The 21,544-nt window shown below is 38.9% G+C and overlaps 1 protein-coding gene across 1 annotated transcript in view; it reads right to left on the bottom strand.

Annotated features, from left to right (window-relative positions):
• Positions 1 to 235: 235 nt before the first annotated feature.
• The window catches only part of LOC138637185 (low density lipoprotein receptor adapter protein 1), a 40,971-nt gene continuing 19,662 nt past the window's right edge, over positions 236 to 21,544 (bottom strand). The window contains exons 2-10 of the mRNA XM_069725693.1: positions 20,945 to 21,087; positions 18,622 to 18,734; positions 11,615 to 11,729; positions 11,147 to 11,219; positions 10,756 to 10,842; positions 6,849 to 6,976; positions 5,721 to 5,755; positions 2,361 to 2,389; positions 236 to 1,197 (exon numbers count right to left, since the gene is read on the bottom strand). Of these exons, the coding sequence (XP_069581794.1) occupies positions 1,151 to 1,197; positions 2,361 to 2,389; positions 5,721 to 5,755; positions 6,849 to 6,976; positions 10,756 to 10,842; positions 11,147 to 11,219; positions 11,615 to 11,729; positions 18,622 to 18,734; positions 20,945 to 21,087 (770 nt within the window). The 3' untranslated portion in view covers positions 236 to 1,150. The remainder of the gene's footprint in view (positions 1,198 to 2,360; positions 2,390 to 5,720; positions 5,756 to 6,848; positions 6,977 to 10,755; positions 10,843 to 11,146; positions 11,220 to 11,614; positions 11,730 to 18,621; positions 18,735 to 20,944; positions 21,088 to 21,544) is intronic.

Below are 21,544 nucleotides of genomic sequence, written 5' to 3'. Positions count from 1 at the left end.
ACATCCTGCACAAATCTGCCATTGTTACTATAGCTTAGCAATTCAGCGAGCATGTGTGTCATGCTGAAGATGACATTCCAGCAGTTTTTTGCAGCGTCACTATGATAACAAAACCACATTGAGGAGGTACTGTTTGTAGCGAAAAAACACAAATGAGAAAAGTATCTGGTGCCAAAGCGGGTGGAGTCAAGTGGAGCTGGTACCTTCATTTTTTTATTTTTATTTTTTTAAAAGGGCTCTATTGTGGCTTTTCACAGCAGAGCCACTCAGATTTATGGTTTAGTTTCTTGTAAAATGACCTGGGTATGGACATTTTATCTTGTGATAACAAGTGGATAAAGAAAAGGGCAACTAAAGATAAATTATCTATTATTTATGAGATAGATGCTCCATAAAACTCCCGTTATATAACAAACTAGACCAACTCCATATATGCTTTTTGTGGAAACATTTCCTTACTCTCCCAAGGTTAATTCCAGTTCTTCGTACCATGTGCTTTAAATCGTCAATAAAAAGATGAACGAGGGGAACTGTCAGAGTTTCAGAAAGAGATGACAGACTTCTGAACAAACATTTCTCGACTGGGTTACAACGTACATCTTTATCAGAATTTACAAATGGAATCCATGTGTGAAAATGTTTTACAAGTCATCATTTAAAGGAGGAGACTTATATTTATATTTGATATGATATTTATCCTCTGATCCTCTGTGAGAATTTGATTGTGTAGAATTATGTAATTCTTTCTTGCCTTGCAGTGCTGTATTGCACACTGTATTTCATTAAGCAGTTTGTGAACATTTGAATTTGGCAGAAGGTGGTTGTTTACACTGACTGGAGTGTGTGTGTTGACTGGCAGGTATTCAAAGAGAAAGCATTTTATAATATCAGGGCATTCGTTCTGGCTTCTCGACAGCAGTCCCACAATATCAAACACAGCCTCTCTGACTCAGTTTGTGCACCGAAGAGCAAGATGTGTTTTTCTGTCTAATCAAGTCAAGCATGTCGTTCTGCGTTGGTCTTCGGGACTGGAGTTTGCTTTCTGTCTAATTTCTGTGGTGCAGTAAGTTGGGCAGTTATTGTCAGTGTGTTTTATTCAAACTCATTGTTGCAGATAGGCAACAATTCTCAGCGGAGACCTCCTGGGGACTCAGAGCTGCATGGTCAGAGACGGGTTCGGAGCGGGACTCGGCCAGTCTGAGAGAGAGAAAAGAGGTGAGACAGAATATCGCCGGAGATGTCAGAGACATTAAATATGTATTTAGAAAAAGGGTTTAAAGGATATGTAAAGGTTAAAAAAAAAAGGAAGAGGATGAGAAAGGGTGAAATGTTGTAAGGGCACATGGAGGATGATGATTTGAATGATTAAAATGACAGTGAACAAGTGAGAGCAAATGTGCAGTGTGCAATGTGAGGCCCTAAGTGCCAGACACGTGGAGAGTTCAAATTTATTTGAAGCCCTTTGGAAAAACCACAGTTGCTTTCAAAAATAAAAGTAAAAAAGAATGTACGCACAAAGTGAATGAAAGTGCTACTTTCTACAACACATAATTTCATGAATTCAGTATTTCCATTCCTAATGAAAAAGATATTTCAGGACTATCCCGGCTATAATGTCCAATTGACTGAACATGATAATAGGTAGCGAGATAAATAACCTTGTAACCGAATGCAAAATTTAGTTAAATAATTTTTAAAAACTTTAAGCTAAATTAATAAATTATATCAGTTTCTCAAAAAAAACAAAAACATCTTATAGTTGTTGTTTTTTTATTATAATGTTTCTGCCTGATGTAATGAAATTCACTTACGTTCACAAGAATAGGACACATTTTAGGTCATAGTGACTTTTAACCTTTGACCACCAAAACCTAATCAGTTCATCACACAGTCTTAGTGAAGGTTTCTGCCAAGTTTGAAGAGCATTGAAAAGCGTTCCCCGAGACTTCACATTCACATGAATGGAACAGACATATGTACGTGCAGATGGACAGACAAGCCAGAAATATAAAATCCTCTTTCCGCAACTATCTGGCCTGCTTTGACGATGTTCCAGATGTATTTAACTGGTCGATAATTTGGACGCTTTCTTTTTTTGTAAGTGGAGTCACAAATGTCCAAATAACAATACTTTCCCTGGAGAAGGGGGCCTTAAATCATGTCAGCTCACAAGGGATCAAGTATTCAAAAAGATTGAGGACCACTGATAGAGATGACGTGCTTATTGCTGGGAAATGTCGATGATGCAAAACAGAATGGTACTATACATGAATGCTGTATAATCTAAATGTAAGGCCTCAAGCAACATGCAGTACCAAGTACACACTGTCATAAAATAACACACTCATCAGATAACTTACCAGGGTCTGTCTCCTCTACTTCCATGTTGCTGCATGCCAAATAGAAGATAGAAGAAATCATGACAACTTGACTCACTGATAAAGGTGAAGGAAAGTGAAAAATAAAGTGGCCAGAAGCTGTGCTCATAAAGAGTACAGAGAATTTGCGTGCGTAGTTTAATTACACAGCAGCCAGTGCCGCCCATGCTCCACCATGCATATTGTAAAGTAACTCTCAAAGAGGCTGAAATTATATAAAAAATAACTCATCACATTTAGATGAAGTTAAATAATTAAAGTACCTCAGTACTACGCCAGCAGTCAAATAAGGTCACCATTCATTTAAGAAATCTTAAATACAATTTGAATCCTTTAATTAACCCAATTTGAACTGAGGCTGATGTCAATAGTTGTGAGCACCATTTGCCCTGGTTGCAAGCACTGAGGCGTCACTGGAATAACTTTTGTCAAATTCCAAAATTAGATTTTTTTTTTTTTTACAGAGGTGTAAACCTTGACCTGTGTAGAAAGTTTTAATTAAAATAGCTTAACTGAAATTGGTTTAGCTGCATCAGTTGCAGCTCAAGTTGCAAAACTATAAAGCACTAACAGTGACTCCTAGAGGGCGTGCAGCTAATTGTATTCAAAAAGATGACAGGTTTGAAGAGAATCACTGACCCACAATAAACTGACTCCCGTGCCAGCTTTACATGCACAAGCACTTTTAAGAGACAGCAACCCAACCCAAACTGGTTAAAAGAGACAGACTACACCAACCCAACCCAAACTGGTTAAAAGAGACAGACTACACCAACCCAACCCAAACTAGTTAAAAGAGACAGACTACACCAACCCAACCCAAACTAGTTAAAAGAGACAGACTACACCAACTCAACCCAAACTAGTCAACAGACTACAGTTCAATCTGCTTTCTGCAGGTAATACTGCCCTCCTTTCTGTGGCTCCACTCCAAAGCAATTTTTTTAATTATTATTTGGTAGCCTGCCAGTTGTCATTAAAACGCCAACTTACCATGTTGCGGTCGTTGTCATTGTGTCATTGGTAGTAACTGATGAGCAAGTCCAATAGCTAGCTACCTTCAATGTGCCTGCCCACTCAGCATAACAAGGCACACGCACACTTTCTGAGAGCAGAAGGTCACTCTTATGACATGGAGAGAAACGGAAAAATGCCCCCTTTTCAATTCAGCTCCCATGTCAGTCAATCATCTCAGAATCAGATTACATTAAAAAAAAAAAAAAAAATCTATAATTTTTCACTGAGCATGAATTCTGGCATAAACTTAAACCTAACATAAAGTTTAAAATTAAGCATTTTCTACACACAATATTTTGCACAAACCCTGCTGGGTTCACATGCTTTGCCAGTACTGATTCTGATTGAACACAAAGTTGTAGTCGTCCTGATCCAACGGTATTCCCAAAGTCACATTTAACATTAAATAGGCGTGACAGACATGACAACACAGTGTGATCCAGAATCTTAAATGTTTCAGGACAGATCTTATCCAGCACTGCCAGACCGCCACTGCAGTGCTCGACATCCTTGTTGACCCCTGCAGAGAAAGTTTTCTCTAACACTCCACAAAACCTCCAGTGCTTCCTCCAGGATGTCAGATTTACATGTTTGTCCTGAGTTTCGCCTTCCTCCATGTGACAACTGTCCACACTTGAGAACAGCCTCAGCGGTGACCCGCCTTCCTTTTCTGATCTCTGTCTCCAACCAGCCATCTTCCACACAGACATGACTGTGTATAATCCCTTCTTGCCATTTTCTCATTTGCTTTGACCAAAACGTTCAAAGTCCAACACAACAAACAGATCTATTAGCCACAGGCAACACAGCTTAATGAGTTGCTATCGCTTTAATGTTTGTGGCACCAGATCTCTGTAGCTCTTCTCTCTTAAAAGAGGGATATTACAGCAGTGGAGGACAGATACACTGTCACATACACTATCAGCTGCAAATATTAAGAAATGAAAAGCCATGCAGACACTCACTGCACTGATTGGCCTACATATTCCTCGGTTTGTTTTGGATGGAGGGCTATTATGAAGAGATTTGAGTTTAGATAAGTGTGTGCTGAGAGTATATGAGAAGGGCCAAGTGCATGGTGTTGTGAGCATAAAAGTATATTGTCTATGTGTCTCATATTTTACACCCCCGAGACCCACATTGTTGTGTCTCTGCAGGTATCTCACTCTCATGAAATGTCAATTTCACAGACTGTCACACTTTGAGAAAATAAAAAGTCTTATATTGTAATCCAAGTTCAGTGATAAAGAGCTGATGCATTGTGGAGCGCCCTTCCTGGTTTAAGCTGCTGCACTGCTGACAGCCCTGCCAGGAGAGGTGGCGTTCACGTTGGCAATAAAAGGAGCGACTGTCATTTCTGTTGTGTGCAATGGTTCAATTGCAGCACAGTGACTTTGCAAGAGTTCAGAGAACTAACTGTTTACACATCATTTCTAAAGTCAGGTCTGCTTAGTGTTTGACACAAGTTTACAAAAGCCCATCCACATGTTTTAAGTCCTGCATGCTGTTCTGCGTTCCACTATAATCGACAACCACAGCTTTGTCGACTGCAAACAAAAATGCGTCAACTGCTTATTAAAATATCCAAAATATAACCTAGATTTGTAAGAGACAATATGAATTAATTTCAAAAAAGCTTCAGAAATTAATATATTGAGATGGTTTTGCAACAGTGTTTTTCCAAATGATTTTGCTCAGTCAGTCAAAATGAAACATTAAATCCTTCCCACTGTGACTACAAACAAAATACATTAGACATTTCAGTCAAATCCCCATTTCAACACAGTTGCTTTTAAGCTGCTTCAAAACACAAAAATCACTTTAACGTTTAGAGTCAGAACTGGGCTGTTTTATAACATAACAAAAGTGTTGTACAAGGTACAGGATCAAGTCGAATACAACTACTCGCAATGGCAATTTATTTTGCTTTAAGTAGAGCTGACAGCTGCTCGACTCTAAAACGGCCTTGGTTATTTAGCTGAGGTTTAATAAGAGATATTTCTCTGTGTATGAATTTAAATAAGGATTTGTGTCAGTCAATGTGTCAAGTAGGTTTTTTTTATTCAAGAGTCTCAAAAGTTCTGGCAGCTGACCCTCACCCTCAGTGTAACTGTCATCATAAACTGCTCGACTGTATTCAAAAGATGATCTATTTCCGTTTTAGAGTTTTAATTCAATTTAAAATTAGTTTAATAGATTTAATTTTCTTGAGGGAATACTTAATTAAGGCCTGTTCTGCAAGCACACAAAAATCCCATCTCCTTTTGTAAATTGAAGTCTAATTTCTTAGTGTTCAGCAGGTTTGCAGTTATATGCAAAGGTTACCTTGAGAACGCATCATCGAGCCCATCCTCCACATCCTGTTGAGACACAATCATATGAATCAATACACACGTAAATGTATAATCCTGCTGCTCCTGTCCTTTCAAGCCTCTGTGCATCTCCGCTGAGTCAGCTGTTTTTCATAAATAGATTCATTGAAATGACACATCAATTAATTTGTAAATTACAACTGTAAAAATTAAACCCTGAAATGTCATCATCTTGTTTCAGTCACTATGACTGTACCACAATCAATATTCATACCAATAGATAGAGCCTGATAAACATCACTGTTCAAGCTACAATGGCAAAAAAAAATATTACATTTAGCTCTGCATAAAGAAAACGAGATGATCAATTATACAGCTGTAACAACAATAAAACATGAACATATAAAAGATCAAGTCAGAGTTGCTGATGAGGTCTGACTCAATGACATCAGTCTATAGAGAAGATATTCTAATGAATGTGGGGCCACCTAGTGTTGAATATCTGTAAATGAACACCAGGATGGTAACATGCATCTTCAACATCAAATACTGTATATGCAAAACATTTCTTAACATCATTTGATACTTAAAATATGTTGACTATGTAATTTATGTTTAACCTATAACATAGTAACTAAAGCACAAAAGAGGTCAGTTTGTGCTCTGTCAAGATTTAGCATCCTGCTTTTGGCTGTGAAAACTGGATACTACTGTTCAGTCCCAGAGGATGTCAGCAAAGTGACACATGCGTGATATGGATGAGGCTGAGAATGTAATGCATTTTATATTCTTCAAAAAAATACCTGCAGAATAACCCATGTTCGTAAGACATGATACATAGATGTAAGTTACAGTAGGCGTAAATTCAAGAGGTTTGACTTGGCTGGGTTTTTTTTTTTTTTGAGAGGCTTATTGCGTACCAATATCAGCCTGAATGCTGACTTTATTAAGCAGATTTCAGCCAGGACCAATCCACATTAAGTACACTTTATTTATCAGTGTAATTATAAAATTCTTCCACTAAGATTTAGGTTTTAGTCCTAACATAAATAGTCTGGTCCATGCAGTGCGGTACATGGTTTTCTTAACTTGACTGTAACCACTGTTTTAACCCCAGTTAAAAGGTCTGTGTCCGACCTACCCAAGAGTCGTGCTTGATTGGCCGCCTTCGAGTGGGGTTGCTACGAGGCGAGGGCGAGCTGAGTGAAGAAGAAAAGAAGGGCCTCCGAAGCCTCTCCTCCATCCCACTGGGCTTACGTGCCTCTGGATCTGTGGGAGATGGCAGGTGTGGATGAGAGGCTGACAGGGAATACAAGTGAAAGCGCAGGGAGGAGGAAACGTAAAGAACAAAGAAGCCGAGATCAGATGAGAGGGAGAGGAAAAGGATAGAGCACATCCGGACACTGAACAGAGGAGAGAGGCGGAGAGACTTGTCAGCTTTTTTGTGTATCTGCAGCACAGAGGTGAAACATCACCTCAAGGCCATGACAGACTCCTCTGCAACCGGTAGAAGTTAAATCATCTCTGTAAAACTTTCATGGATCTTTCTGTGCCGAGTTACTCCAGTGGTCCTTGAGGCTTTCGCGTCGGAGTTTCTCTGTGTCCTCGGACCACTACCGCTGGGAGGGGATCCCAGCCACACATTTTAATTGAAAGAATATGGGAAACCCAGGCCTTAAATAACAACAAAATGAACGGATAATTAACTCTCGTGTTACACATCCTTTGACCCACTGAGGAGCAGGAAAGATTTTGACCTATAAATCCTAACCTATAAATGTCATGGTCAGTGGAAAGCACTTACAATCTACTGTTGCCCGACTGACTAATGAGTGGTTCATACGTAGGTAAATTTGTCCTAAGTGACATCAGTTAAATTTGTGTGAGAGAGGTGCAGTGGACACAGTGTCACTGGAAAGGTCATTTACATTTATTATACAACTCACTACAGCAGCATTTACCAAATCACGTCGAGTAGAAACTGCAGGGTTTGTGAGGAAAAAGCCAGGGCCTCAAGACTGGAAGAATCCTTTGAGGATTCAAGTACTTACTCCAAATCTGCATCTAATTACCGTCTCTGTTCTGTGACTCCAACATATTACAGTTGTATTTTTCACAGTACGAATCAGATTATTGCAATCTTGTCAGTGGCTGTAGAGAAATCTACTGCCACTAGGCATTTTGAAATAACATTTTGTTCATTCTCCTAGAATTTCAACACCTGAACTGTTTAAGGCCAGTTACAATGGTTACACGGTCTGCAGCAATAAAATTCCTGCCATTAAATATGACATATATATATATGAAATATCCTGAAACTTGGTTTCAAATCTTAAGAATTGACTAAATTAGAAACAATCCAAGTTAAAGCTCATTAAAGACATCCTCAGTTCAAAGGAATAGTTTTTTTTTTTAAACTATTTTATAAAATATGATCATTATCTTTCATGCTGAGAACAACAGCCAGCAGCCACTTAGCTTAGCAGAAGTAGTGGAAACAGGGAAACTGCTAGCCAAGCTATGTAGCCACATATTATTTCTTGTTTGTTTAATCAAAAACCAAAATGTAAAAATTACACATTGCCGTATTATGGGGGATTATGTGTCAGACTTGTTCTTGGCTGGGCGTGGGAACCTACTGGTAAATAACCATCTGTAAAATCCAAAAGGTGTAATTTTTACAATCTGGTGTTTGTACGAATTAAATAAACAGGATGTAAATGTTATGATAATTAGTGAGTTTTAGAGGTTATGGTCAGTGAACTTTTCAACCTTAGATAAATCCATCATAGCCATTTTCTGTTTATGCTGGGTTAACCGATTCCCCGAGTAAAAGTTTCATACTTAACAAACTTTTGATATTGACCAAGAGCGCAAATAAGTATAAATTCAAAAATATCAACCTTAATATCCACCAATAGAACAATACTCTTAGGGCCTGATTTACTAAACTTTTGTGTGTGTAAAATCACATGCAAATTTCACACCACCAGGCAAAAACAAATGTCCAAGCTGATGTACTAACGACATGCAGTGAGGATTGAGTCTTTCAAATGTGCACACGTCCATGTTGCGTGTTTGCCTGAATGCATTTGCAATATTCGGCGTTTCTACTGGAATGTGCAAAATACTGGAAGGGGAAATGCAAATACAGAAATTTAGCACCCGCAATAATATTTACTAAACCTCAAAGAAGAAATAGGAGAAGTGATTATGTGAGTATTTTAGTACGACTGAAAGTCATATAGGGGGAGACCGGGGCCAGTTGTCACACTTTTCACTTTCTCTTATATATCTTGGGATCCATAAATCATATAGTTATACATGATATACTAAATGAAAGAGGAAAGTGTCTGGTGTATTTTTTTGTATTCAACACATTTTAAGATCTTACTTCAGAACAGAGTTATAGGCAGGACAATACTTAAATGTTCACTTGTGTCAATTTACCCCCATCGGTGGTGGGTAAGTTGTCACACTGGATATTGCAAGAAACAAACCTATGACAAATATAAATTCAAGATTTATTTTTTTTAATAACAAAGTCTGAACTAAAACAGGTAGAGAATAATATCAAACAACCTTTAAAACAGAACCATATCTGACTCAGACTCAAGGTCAGAAATGAAGTTCTCGCACACGTAAGTTGTCTCTTTACCGGAGTTTGCACCGGCATCGCTGGGAAAGGCTGACATGGTGCTAATCGGCACCACGGCTGGGTCATCACTGGGATGTGGCAAGGCTTTACTGGTAGCTGCAATTATATGTTAATTATCATTAAACAATCCTTTGACTGCTGATTGGCCAACATTACCTAAATTAGCTACCCCTATTTATTGAACTTTCACTGATATTATTGACAATGCCACAGTTGGTACACTTTCCAAATAGCAGCTGATTAAACAATATCTCAAGGATTTACGGCTGCTCTTATTGTGGTGAAAAAGAGACGCAGGGAAACTAAAGAATACGCAGAGAACGTGGTTTCATACCTGTGTAAACATTCTTGAGATGACAGAGGCAGAAATTATTCAGACATATCGTCTGTCCAGCGATGACACTTCCAAGTTATTTTATGAACTGAATAATGATTGACAGCCAATAACAAGGAGGAACCGCGTAATACCAGCAATACAAAAAAAAAAACATCTTACGACTCAGCATTTTTCTGCCTCTGGTTCATTCCAGCGTGTCGCTGCTTGGATATCACACCCAGTCCCGTATTTAGGAGTGCTGTCCCAGGTCCTGAATGTGTCCCGCAGAATTCACAGGTAGGCAATAGGCTTCATAAGGATCCCAGACACTCGCGAGACACCGGATGAAACTAATTTACCTGCTCATCACAGAAAGAGCCGGACCTGCTGCTCAGTGTTCGTTAAAAGTCATCTCATCCACCGTCATCCTGTTTTATTTGCTGACGTTTTATTATAAACCGTTTTTGTTTTTTTGCCTAATATCTTGCCATCTTCTCATAATTTAATCTATTGCTCTTTTTGTTATTCCCACGGCATTGACTTCCTCACTGATAATCTCCTATATAGCGTTTTGTTCTTGTTATATTTATTCATTTCAATGGGATCAGATTTCCTTTTGCTTTTGCGGTCATTCTGTGAGAACGGCTGGAATCACTTTAACACACGCAAATACCTCATTTAAATAGAACAATTTGCACCTGATATCAAAGATGCAATTATTTTTAGTAAATCACCTGCAAAATGTGTGCAAATCTTTGGAATAAACACGCAATTTAATACCCTTTATTTGAGATCTTAGTAAATCAGGCCTTTAATGGAACTGTGTGCTGCTATTCTTCAAATTGGAAATCATGCTAAAAACCTCACAGTTAATCTCCATAAAATAACAAATTTACCTTAGCGGTCTGGTATTAGTCAGTGATGTTGCAGTACTAATCCTGAAGAGGTTCTGCTGTGTTAAATTCAGTGCTGTGACCTTTCACTAATAAAACCATGTTTCATGTCGTTGCTGTGGAGGCCAATTTGATATCCAAAGACACACAATGGATGAAGACAAAGTACAAATGAACCAACCTGCTGGAACACACTGAATGTCTGTTGTCGCTGTCTGCCTGTCGCTTGCTGCACAGGAACAGCAGGTCCTGGCCTTCTTGCTTTTGTCTGTGAACAGAGAAAATATTCTTGAAAACAAACCCGAAGAAAACTATAGGACCCATTTATGTTTTGTTCTTTTTCATTCATGTCCAGGCAATTTAAGAAGCACAGAGTACAGCAGTGTGTGTCATACATAAAGCATTCACTGCCAAATTGGTTTGAAAACTGGTAGAATTCCCAGTTACTTTAATCATACACTGGAAGAATTACGTACTTGTTTTTTTTTTTTTTTTTTTTGTCTAAATAGCTCACAAAGAATACTTTACAGAACTGCCCCAAACCAAATCTCCTCTTTGTTCAGGAAACTAACCTTCCTGAGCAATCTCCCAAAGATCGAGGGCTACTTTAAATGCCTGGGCTACCGTTAATGTCACAGCCTGAGCCTGTAGGGGGGGAAAGACAAGAATAACACAGAAAAAAAAAAAAACAAAACACAAGTTAAAATATAAACATTATGAATAACTATTGTTTCATTTTTTTGAAAAGAGGATATTGTATTTGAACTTTTCTCTAAGTTTTAACTGTCTATAAATAAATATATTTTTAAACATTCCACAGTTTTTATTTATTTCTTAAATTATGTTTAATATAAAAGCCATGATCTATCCTAAATGAGACCGCCACAAGATGGAGCCACCCACCATCTACCAATTTGTCCTTTGGTTTCTCAGCTGCAGTTCATTGGACTCAGTCCTCAAACAAACTGACCTTCCTGCTTCAGTCTAAAAACTGATATATACAGGTACATACAACAAATACACAAGTGTTGCACACTTACAATTTTCTTCTTTTGGCAGAGAAACGCATGACACTCGAGAGTCTCGTTGAACTGACTCTGAGAAACATATGCGAAGACCTTATCCTGAGTTTTATCTGCTGTGCAGTACGAAATTCTGAAAGAGAAGAAACAGAGGAAAAAAAAGAAAATACGTAAACATTATTCCAGTTTAGCAACACTGTCAATTCACCTGATGTACATCCATTTACAATGATAAATGAACAAAGGCAGCAGACCGGAACCAATTTGTTACATTAATGTCTTACGGCAAACATCATTTTTAAATCAGGTGTCACACACACACACGCACACACCAAAAAAACGACAACATGTACACAACACGAGCTGCTTGTCTGCACTGTTAATCAACCCTCATACATCAAGGTGAGCTACACTGCTATTCAGGCTATAACTTTGCCTTTGTGTTGAACCTTCTGCATATGCATAAGCACACCAATCAAAGCATGAGAGCGCTAGTTATGAATATTATGCTGATTAAGTCCACAGCTGGGAATGGTGTAGCAGGCAACAAACGAGCAGCAGTAACACCCATAAGAGGTGCTTAAAGCTGCAGGTACTTCATATTTTTGGATAAAACTGGTATTTTATGCCAAGCTCGAATGTTGATTCAAATATTGCTATAAGGCTAAACATGGCCCAGAGGGTTATTTGACCCTGAAATTCTTCATTAAGTATGTTGATAAAACATAAGCAGAGACAACCTTTACAATTTGGGGTTGTGAATGTGGCACAATGAGATGCACCATATGAACTTAACTCAGAGTTTTAATAACATCAACTTCTAAAAGGCGTGTGAAACTGCATGAAGTCCATTGTAATACAGTTACATACCATTCCCCCGCCGTGCAGGTAAATTTTGTTGAAATATCAGATTTTCTACTGTCAGCAAAAAATAGAAAGTATTGGATTATGAATTGATGTCCACTGTGACTCTATTGCACTTGAGACCTCATTCCCAGCCATCACGCTGAATCTGTTATCGATCTAATATCTAGTTTAAAAAAAAAATCCAATTGCCTGCAAATGCAGTCGTGGCCATAGACCTGTGATTTTATCTCTAAAATCAATCTAGACAAAGTCCACCAGGCCATTTTGTCCTCGTGCAACCGCTTGTATAGGTTCACTGAGGCGACACACACAAAACCGATAGATTTGCGGTGTCGGATTTGATGCAGGCTATTAGAAGCTGCATCGATCTGGAGTCACCCTGTGTGCCTATCTGAAGTTGTTACCTGAACCAGCAGTGTGCATGATGTCCATTGCTTTAAATGGTAAATAAGCCACAGTGAGTGATGAACTTGACCTTTGTCAAAATAATTAAATGTACAGCCTTTTTTCTAAGCCAAGACCAGGTTAGGTGCTTTTCCTCTCATTATGGCAGCTGTTCAACTCTGATGTGTGAGCTGGAGCTCTTATTTTTCTCCGAACAGAACACACAAAGTTCTGTTGATGCATGTCATCATTATCATCACAAAGGAAGATACCATAGGACTGCATTCAGCTCTGGGTGGATCACTGTGTAATCTGACATCATTACAGTCACTAGTAAACTGTATGCAAAAGGGATTTGTGGCCAGCTGACACTCATTTGCTGCCACTACTTCAAACAGGGGCCAGTAGGAATGAAATAATTTATTCGAACAAATAACAAGCATAAAATCATTAGCTCTCATACCGCCCTCTCAGATTGTTTGCTGGCTTGCACCATTGATGCATGACCCACATAGCAATGCCCAGGACACCCAGCTCTGTGTTTCACCCCCTCTCCTCACGGTCTGACTTATATTTGGGCCGTAATTGTATTAAAATGAGAAGAAAAAAAGTTTAAAGGGTGACCCATTTAAGTTGGGAAAACAACGGTGATGTAACCAAAGCTCTGTAAGTGCTCAATATAAACTCAATTATTTTCTTATTGAGATCAACTAACACCCTATAACATTTCACACAGCCTGAATTTCACATATTTTAGTCGACTTCTGTAGTTTAAATCTCCACATATTTGCATGTTGATGTTTGTGTGTTCTGAATTTTGATTTGTTATTCAATAATATTTATAATTATCACTATTAATAAAAATAGAGTTATCTATCTTAGGACCATTGATTTCAACTTTTAACATCAAGTTTAACTGTTGTTATTGTGAAGAAGTTATTCTGCATAAAGGGTTTGGACAGTGGGCCGTGCTGAGGACGAATAACATTAACATTAGTTTGTGACATCACAAACTCAGAGAGGTCCAAACAGCACAGTTGTTGAATACAGGCTGGACTGACAGGACTGAGCATTTTGACACCTTCACAGTATTCATATAGCACCTAGACCTGCTTTATGTTCAAAAAAGAAATGGAAACTTGAATTTATACAAAATGGGACCTTTAAAGGAAAATTTAAAAAAAAAAAACACAAGAAAGACATGATTGTAAAAGATTCCATTGCTTTAAAGTTATTTTATAGCTGCTACTGATTTGATCTTGGCTTTGACTTTTCTTTTAATAACTCTCTTTTTATAACTTGCATTGTTTACTGCAGTGGAAAGTTATCCCGAGGTTCTTATGCACAGTTTTACAAATGCCTTTCAACAAGAAAATCAGTTAATTTTTCACAATAGGCGGTTAGCGTTCCCAGAACATTATGCTGTAAGCAAAATGAGCAAATAGGTCAGCACGCATACAGTCCATGTATAAGTTGCCAGTGCCCCCAAATACTGTATGTGCAACAGCAAGAATCTATGACTGCAGCATGACAAGCATTATTATTTAGCATTAAAAATGTGCATAAAATTCAATCATATTGGGCAACATGATCATTTTTAAATTTGCAAACAAATCCCATCTTCTATTATCAGCATGAAAGTCATTAATATAATTTTATGATACATAGATTTACATATATTAATGGGTGACCTGGAAAATTGACCATTACATATATTCAAGCGAGGATAATGAGAATCTGCCGACAAAGACACGTCACTGAAGTGAGCGTCTTTAATGACACAAGTTTCTTTTATCAAAAGGTCTCTTAAAAATAGCGTTTACTCATTACAAGATATCTGCCACAAAAATCTTTTTAATTACTGCCACCAATGTGACAAACAATGGCTCACACTCACAACATAGGCCTTGAGCTCGAAACAATAGAGGGAAATAATTGACAGTATCGCAGAGTTTTCACTCAGCTTGAACAACAGAAGCTGAGCTGTCAGTCTGCATCATATCTCCAAAGGGGCTCTCTGGCCCGTAAGCCTTTGATCTTCCTACTGTGTAGAGCACCGGTATTTTTTGAGAGGGAATATCATTGGAAATATTTAAATATTTACAGTGCAAAGCCTCAATAGAATTTCACACATCAAAGCCTCACATTTTCCACAACACTGACTAAAACGGCTGTGCTGTTTAATACAACAATGAACTACTTCTATTCAACTATTAGCCTAATGTAAATGCAACAATGAAAAACAGCAGTTTGCTTTTGCTGCACGGAAACAGTCACGGAGACATTTTTTACAAACTGATGAAAAAAGCCGCCTCTCCATCACACAGAATATTCTGATGGCTGCTCATGAGCACCGTCACGTCTTGTGTTCTGAGTTTACAGATCCTACACACACATTTTACGAATCTAACGGCATGCCAAAACATGGTGCATCTTTACCAGGTGGGGTGTCAGCCAGTATTTCAGCTCTCCTTTTCTGACCCGTATGTTTTGCTGATTGATATGCCGGCTGGTCACCGAGAGCTCTCGTCAGAATATGAATCCTTCACACTACAGATGGAGGCTTGAATACCCTCACAATGTGCTGCTCTGTGGACTGATTAAATATGTATGTTTTAAATAAAGAGTGCTTTTAAAAAGGACAAATAACACAAAGGATTGTATTTGTTTGCAATATCTTGATTTAGACCAGGTTTCCACAGTATTGTATATAAAAGCCTCCTCCAGCTGTCAATACTGGAACACCAACCAGCCACTTCTCCACTGATCCAGTAAGTAGTCAAACTCCTACATCTTCTCTTTCAACTGTAGGTCGAATCTGTGACCCAAAAACAGAAAACACACTGATTTTGAACTACAGATGGCAACACTTCTTTAACATCCATTTTGGTTTAAATGTGTATTCTACTGCAATCTAATTTAGAGAGAAACATTTAGGTAAATATGCTTGTCTGTGTGTAAAAGCTATGCATTGAGCTAGGGCCAGGAGAAATTTAGCTTAGGTTAGCAGCCTATCTCTCTTCAAAGTTAAAACACAAGTTAATCATGTGATTGGATATCTTGTGGCTATCCTATAGTATGTACAGTCGTTGGGCAATCGTAACGCATTTTGACTTAGAATTGTGTTTTGCTAGTATAATGGCAAATTTGTAAACTTTTTTTTTTACTTTTCCAGCTGTGAAATCTGAGCAGCAAATGATCATATCAACATTTTCTGTTCTTACCTAAGCTTTATTAGTCGTCTGTAAAATATCAGTGAATTAAAAATAACTGATGTTTAATCATGTAAATTCAGCTCAGCTCTGCGGCAGTGGTAGAGTATCATGTTCTCTTTCTGTCCCTGTCAGCAGTCAGACAAACAGCAGCACTAAAAATCTGACTTGCACATTTTGGAAGATCAAGCTTATGATAATATTATTTGATTGTCTAATGCTGCAAATTAGATGCGGTGTAAAGTGTGCTGTCAAGAACTGAGTGGCTGTCGAGGCTGCTGAGTACAATATCACCCAGTGAAACTGTGAAAACGTAAATGTCACTGATACAGGTTGATGTTGCATTGTTTGAAGGTGGGTGGGTGTGGATGGATGCATTGGGAGGGGTTATGGGTGCTTGGATCCTGTTTCCAGTGCAATGCACAAAGCCTTCCTGTCTGTCCTCTATCCCACTCTAAGCTTCCCCTAAGGGAGAAACAGCTCACCTTGCAGTGAGTGCGAATACACAATTAACTCTATAAACACACACATTTACATACACACTCACTGTGTGAGTTGCATACTCACAGATCCATCCATGCATGGACATGTGTGCAGACATACACACATCTTGTGTATCTAAGTCATTTCTCTCTTAGTTGTTATGCACAATAAACAGTCTCCATTCTCTTATATTTCCATTCCTATACTTCTTTCACCCTCCACTTGCTTTCATGGCCAACAAATGGATTATGTGCAACAAAAATAAGATGTAAAAAGGGGGGCAGAGGGCTGTAAAGAAGTGGAGGTGGGGGTGGGGTCTCATAAAAGGGGATAAATCTATCCTCAGTCAACCCAAGCATTGCATGAGGCCCTTCCACTGTCTCCTGTATCATTACTCTGGACTGTCCTCAAAGACTTGAAGCGTGAGTTTCAAAGTGAGCAATTAATTGTCTGTGTTCCTGCATCCGGAGCTCTATTTCAGATAATATGAGCAGAAAAAAAAAATGTATTTCTAGAAAGTACAAAGGAAGGAGGGAAGGAGAGAAGGGGAAGATCAGGAGAGAAAAGAAGGAGATCAAAGACGAGGCTGGTTCCCTTGGCCTGTGGTCTGTTACCACTGATAAGGTGGATCAGAAGGGTATCCAGACCTTTATGTGCCTGCGCGCGCACACACACACACACACACACACACACACACACACACACACACACACACACACACACACACACACACACACACACACACACACACACACGCAATACATGCTTCTATCCACATGCACACACATCCCTTGCCTTTATCATAGCCTGTTCTCTCATCACAGTCCAGACATATGCTATTTAGGCTGTAATCCTTAATGACATGAGGCCCCATCTATATCACAGGATGTTATCCAGAGACAGGAAGTCAGCCAAACACAACACAATCCACACACACTCTTCACTGATTTGTTAGAGTGAAACCTAGCATGGTGCTGGAAAAGCATTGACACAGAGAGACAGTAACAGACCCCCCCCCCCCGCCCTCCCTCTAGCGACCCCCCAGGCCTCACATTATTGGTTTCCGAGTGAACTTATCAAACATGAGATGCACTACAGCTCTGAGCACAAAACTGGTTGGTTTAATCCGGCAAAAGGAGCCCAAGCAAAGGATGGAGGACAAAGTGACCTAGATAGAAGATATCAGATTCTTTATGTATAAAACAAGGGCCCGCTTGAAGGGTTAGCATGCATTGATAAACACCTAAAGAAAAAGTCATAATTTCGGTAATGAACCATCATTTTACCAGGTGACTGCCACATGAACACATATTTGTTAATAATAATAACAATAATAACAATGTAGCACAATTCATGCAGAAAATGCAACAAAAAGTGCTTCACATAAAATTGAAGTATCACAACACGTACAATAAAACAAGGATAAATACAAGAGGGCCAAATTAGAATAAAAAGAAGTGTCAGCTGATCTAGAGTGCCTTAAACCCTCACAATATCAAATATACTCTCTATTGTACAGTGAATGGCTTTATACTGATTTAAAGAATACTTTTACAGAGTGTGAATATAAACTGAGTCAAGGTGTGCACTCTGCTGGAATGTTTGTCTCATTTCGCCTCAAACCTCCACAGGTTTCTCTGTTGATTCAGTGTTTTTCATTGCTAACCAACAGATAATGGCAGCATGCTAACATGCCCACAATGACAATCCTAAAACACCAAAGATGTATAGCAGGCATAATGTTCACCATACAGTTTAATGTGTTAGCATCCTAACAACTGCTATTTAATGCCACACTCAAAGCACAGCTGAAGCTGAGTGAAATTCATTCTCAGGAGCGCATTAATAAGAATGAATAGATGAGAATGAATTAATAAAGGCATGAATGTCTGCATGGACAAAATTTTGTGCCAAAATTGAGTCGTATGTTGAGATATTTCAGTGAATAAGCAAAAACTTTGACCTGCTTCAGGCACTAGAGGAAAATCAGGGAGGAGAGGTTCCTCTGAATAATTGTCAATGATTCAATCAAAATTAATCCAGTAATCCTTAAAGTCACTATTGTGGCTAAAAACGTACCTGTATATGGAGACATTCTCCATGAGGTCTGTTGTCTCTGTGTCTGTGATGATGATGCCTTTCGGTGAGACCGTCAGCGTTACTTTCCGAAACTTCTTTGCACTGGCTCTGGCCTGCGGATGTGAAATACAAAAACACACAAAGATATAAGTTAACATAAGTTGGAGAAAATCTTGCCTCAGTTGGATGCAGAGCTGGCCCGTCACTCTGACATAAATGCAAAATGATTTGATTAAAACACCAAAAACCTTCAACTATGACACTATACTGCCGAGCAAAATTAGCAGCCTGCTTTGTCCCAGAAATGAAGGGAATTTATAAAAGGCGACAGAACGGGAAGAGGAAAGCTGCAATGTGAAGCCCAGAATGAGCACCCGAGGTCGGGCTGGCAGCCATCGACTCCCCCTGCCGCTCTGCACCATCTGGAGTTTAGAAAATGCAGCCATAGTGCTGAGCTTGTGGTCTGCGAGGGCGCCTGTTGACAATGACAATGACCTTCTTACCATGCAATTAAATTGCAAATGAGAGCAGTTTAGTTTCTCACTCAAGTGATATCAGGTTAAGAATCAGTAGAGTGATTCAAATTAAATTAAATTATGTCATAATTTACTGTTCCTTAATACTTCAAACATTCAAACTGTGTAAGAGCTCTTATATTTTTCAAGAGGTGATATGAAGACCAGTAATGTCGAGAAACAGTGGATGAAAATGAGAGGAATCTATGCTTAAAAAAAAAAACTAGGACTAGGACATGGCTGGAAGAACCACAATAACCTGGAGATAGTGACAGTGAAGAGTAGATGCTGCTTAGGCTCACAACACTTCTAACATGGGACTATTATATTATAACAGGGAGGGAAAGGCCGCTGTAGCTGACTGTGGTAGCTCATTCATATCGGAAGTGCTAAGAGCTACAGTTTCTGCTGTCATGTTTCCTGTGTCATGCCACCAGGCAAAAACCAATCTGTCAGCTTGAGATACGCCAAGCGCAGCCTTTTCTCGATATGTTTGGTCCCTCCGTCTCATCTTATCGTGTCTGACTGAAGCATGTAGCGAATGGAAAAGTCACAAATGTATTCAGTAATCCTATTCAGGTCGATTGGTTTCCAAGGGAACAGACAGAGACAACTGAGTTTTGTCTTGGTATAAATCAATTGAATCTTAATCCTGCCATTAGGTTCGGTTCAGTCTCTAATTGAGAAGTGGGGGGTTTATGATTTAGACTGCCTGTGCCAGGCGGTTCTTCCTGCAAAGAAGGCCTCAGACAGATTAGACTGTCTCATTGTGGGTGATTTAAGGTGAATAGGTGTGCATGTGTGTGTGTGAGAATGAAAGGAAATGAGAGGGAGAATCATGAATATAATATAAAGGTTTGCATGCGAAAAGGCATTCCTGTAATTAGGGTCTTTGTGTGTCTCCAAACTGACTGCTTCAAATGCAACAGTCAATTTACAGTTTTCAAAACAGTCTTGTAAAACCTGACAGAATACTGAATTGATGTGGGAAACCATGCTCAGAAATTCCCTGTGTGGTCCAATGATGTTTAGTAAACATCCAAATGGAGATTTTACTGCTGCATGTGAGGATCTCTTGATAATCCTTGATTAACTGCCATATTGCCATGCAGATATACTGACCTTGACATAAACATAACCCATGCACAAACAAATGACAGAAATTTGAAGGTGAATGACACTGATTGCTCAGCTTCAAACTAATGCCAGTAGGCAGCTAAATATTTCAAAAAGCATCCGAATCAAAACATTTCCCTAGAAAGGATGGTCCATCCTGCATGCCAACTTAAAACATCACACCGATCCAGGAATTTAAATTGGATGATTATAGGGGTGTCCACAGTGCATTTGCTGATGTTATCTTATGTTCACTGTTTGAATAAATAGTCATCCTGACAAAATGTTGTCCTGGGCCATAAGGCAAACATGGATCAAATCTAAATTTATCAAGTATTGCCCTTTAAGTCATTTGGATAATGTGCACTGTAGTTTGGGGCTTTAATTTCACAAATCCATCAGGGAATTTCTATAAAAAGAATCACAGCAATTGGAATATTCACAGAGTACTCTCTTAAAACGCCACATTGCTAATGAAGGGGCTGTTCTTGCCTGCAGTATTTTTTTGCAGCATCTTTAGCAAATACCAGAATCAGTACAAAAATATGCCCCGTATTCAGTGTTTAATGGTGAAATCCAAGTATAGTATATAAGATTCATCAAGCAGTGAACATAAAATGGCAGAGCCAATAGCATGGCTGATATAATAACATTACAAGGTTGTTTGAGTCATAAAAGCAGCAGCCACTCACCGTGGCAACAATTCTGCGAATGGCAGCAGAGGCCATGTCCTCTCCTTTAGGCTGGCCCACCAGAGTCATACCCAGGTACTTCACATTGAACACCATCCCCTCCAGAAGAGTCTCCTTGGTGTCCGTCCAGTTCTCTGGCAGCTCTGATTGGACAGAAAGACAGGTCACAACACAAAAGAAATGAACGAATGCTCGCAAATGATAAATGAACACGTCACATAATCAAGTTAACAAGGCATATTATTCCGCGTAACAGATATTATTATAGGTTATAATTATTTATTTATTTAGACAATTACAGGTTATGTTGACGTTTTTAAATGTCACCTTTAAAAAATGCGCTACAATCCTTAAAATAGACATAAAAGTTAAAAGTATGTCAGAATTAGTTTTCAGGTCAGTGTCATCATAGCAGGGTTTGTTGAGCCGACTGTTTACTCAGCTCAGACAACATGTGAGCTGGCAGAGTAACGTCATAGCTGAGCAGACAGCGGTGTGGCTGAAGTCAGACTTGGCAAACACTGTCTGATATAATGATTTTAACATGATGTTTTTGTTGTTGTTGTTCAGCAGCTTAAAATGTCTATCACAGCTCTGTAA

This window comes from Brachyistius frenatus, unplaced genomic scaffold (assembly GCF_029030835.1).
Source record: "Brachyistius frenatus isolate BFR_SWC_R1_liver_20210118 unplaced genomic scaffold, ASM2903083v1 Contig_438, whole genome shotgun sequence".
NCBI classification, from domain to species: Eukaryota; Metazoa; Chordata; class Actinopteri; family Embiotocidae; genus Brachyistius; species Brachyistius frenatus.
Note: the sequence above shows the minus strand (reverse complement) of the source record. Positions and strands in the feature narration are given on the sequence as shown.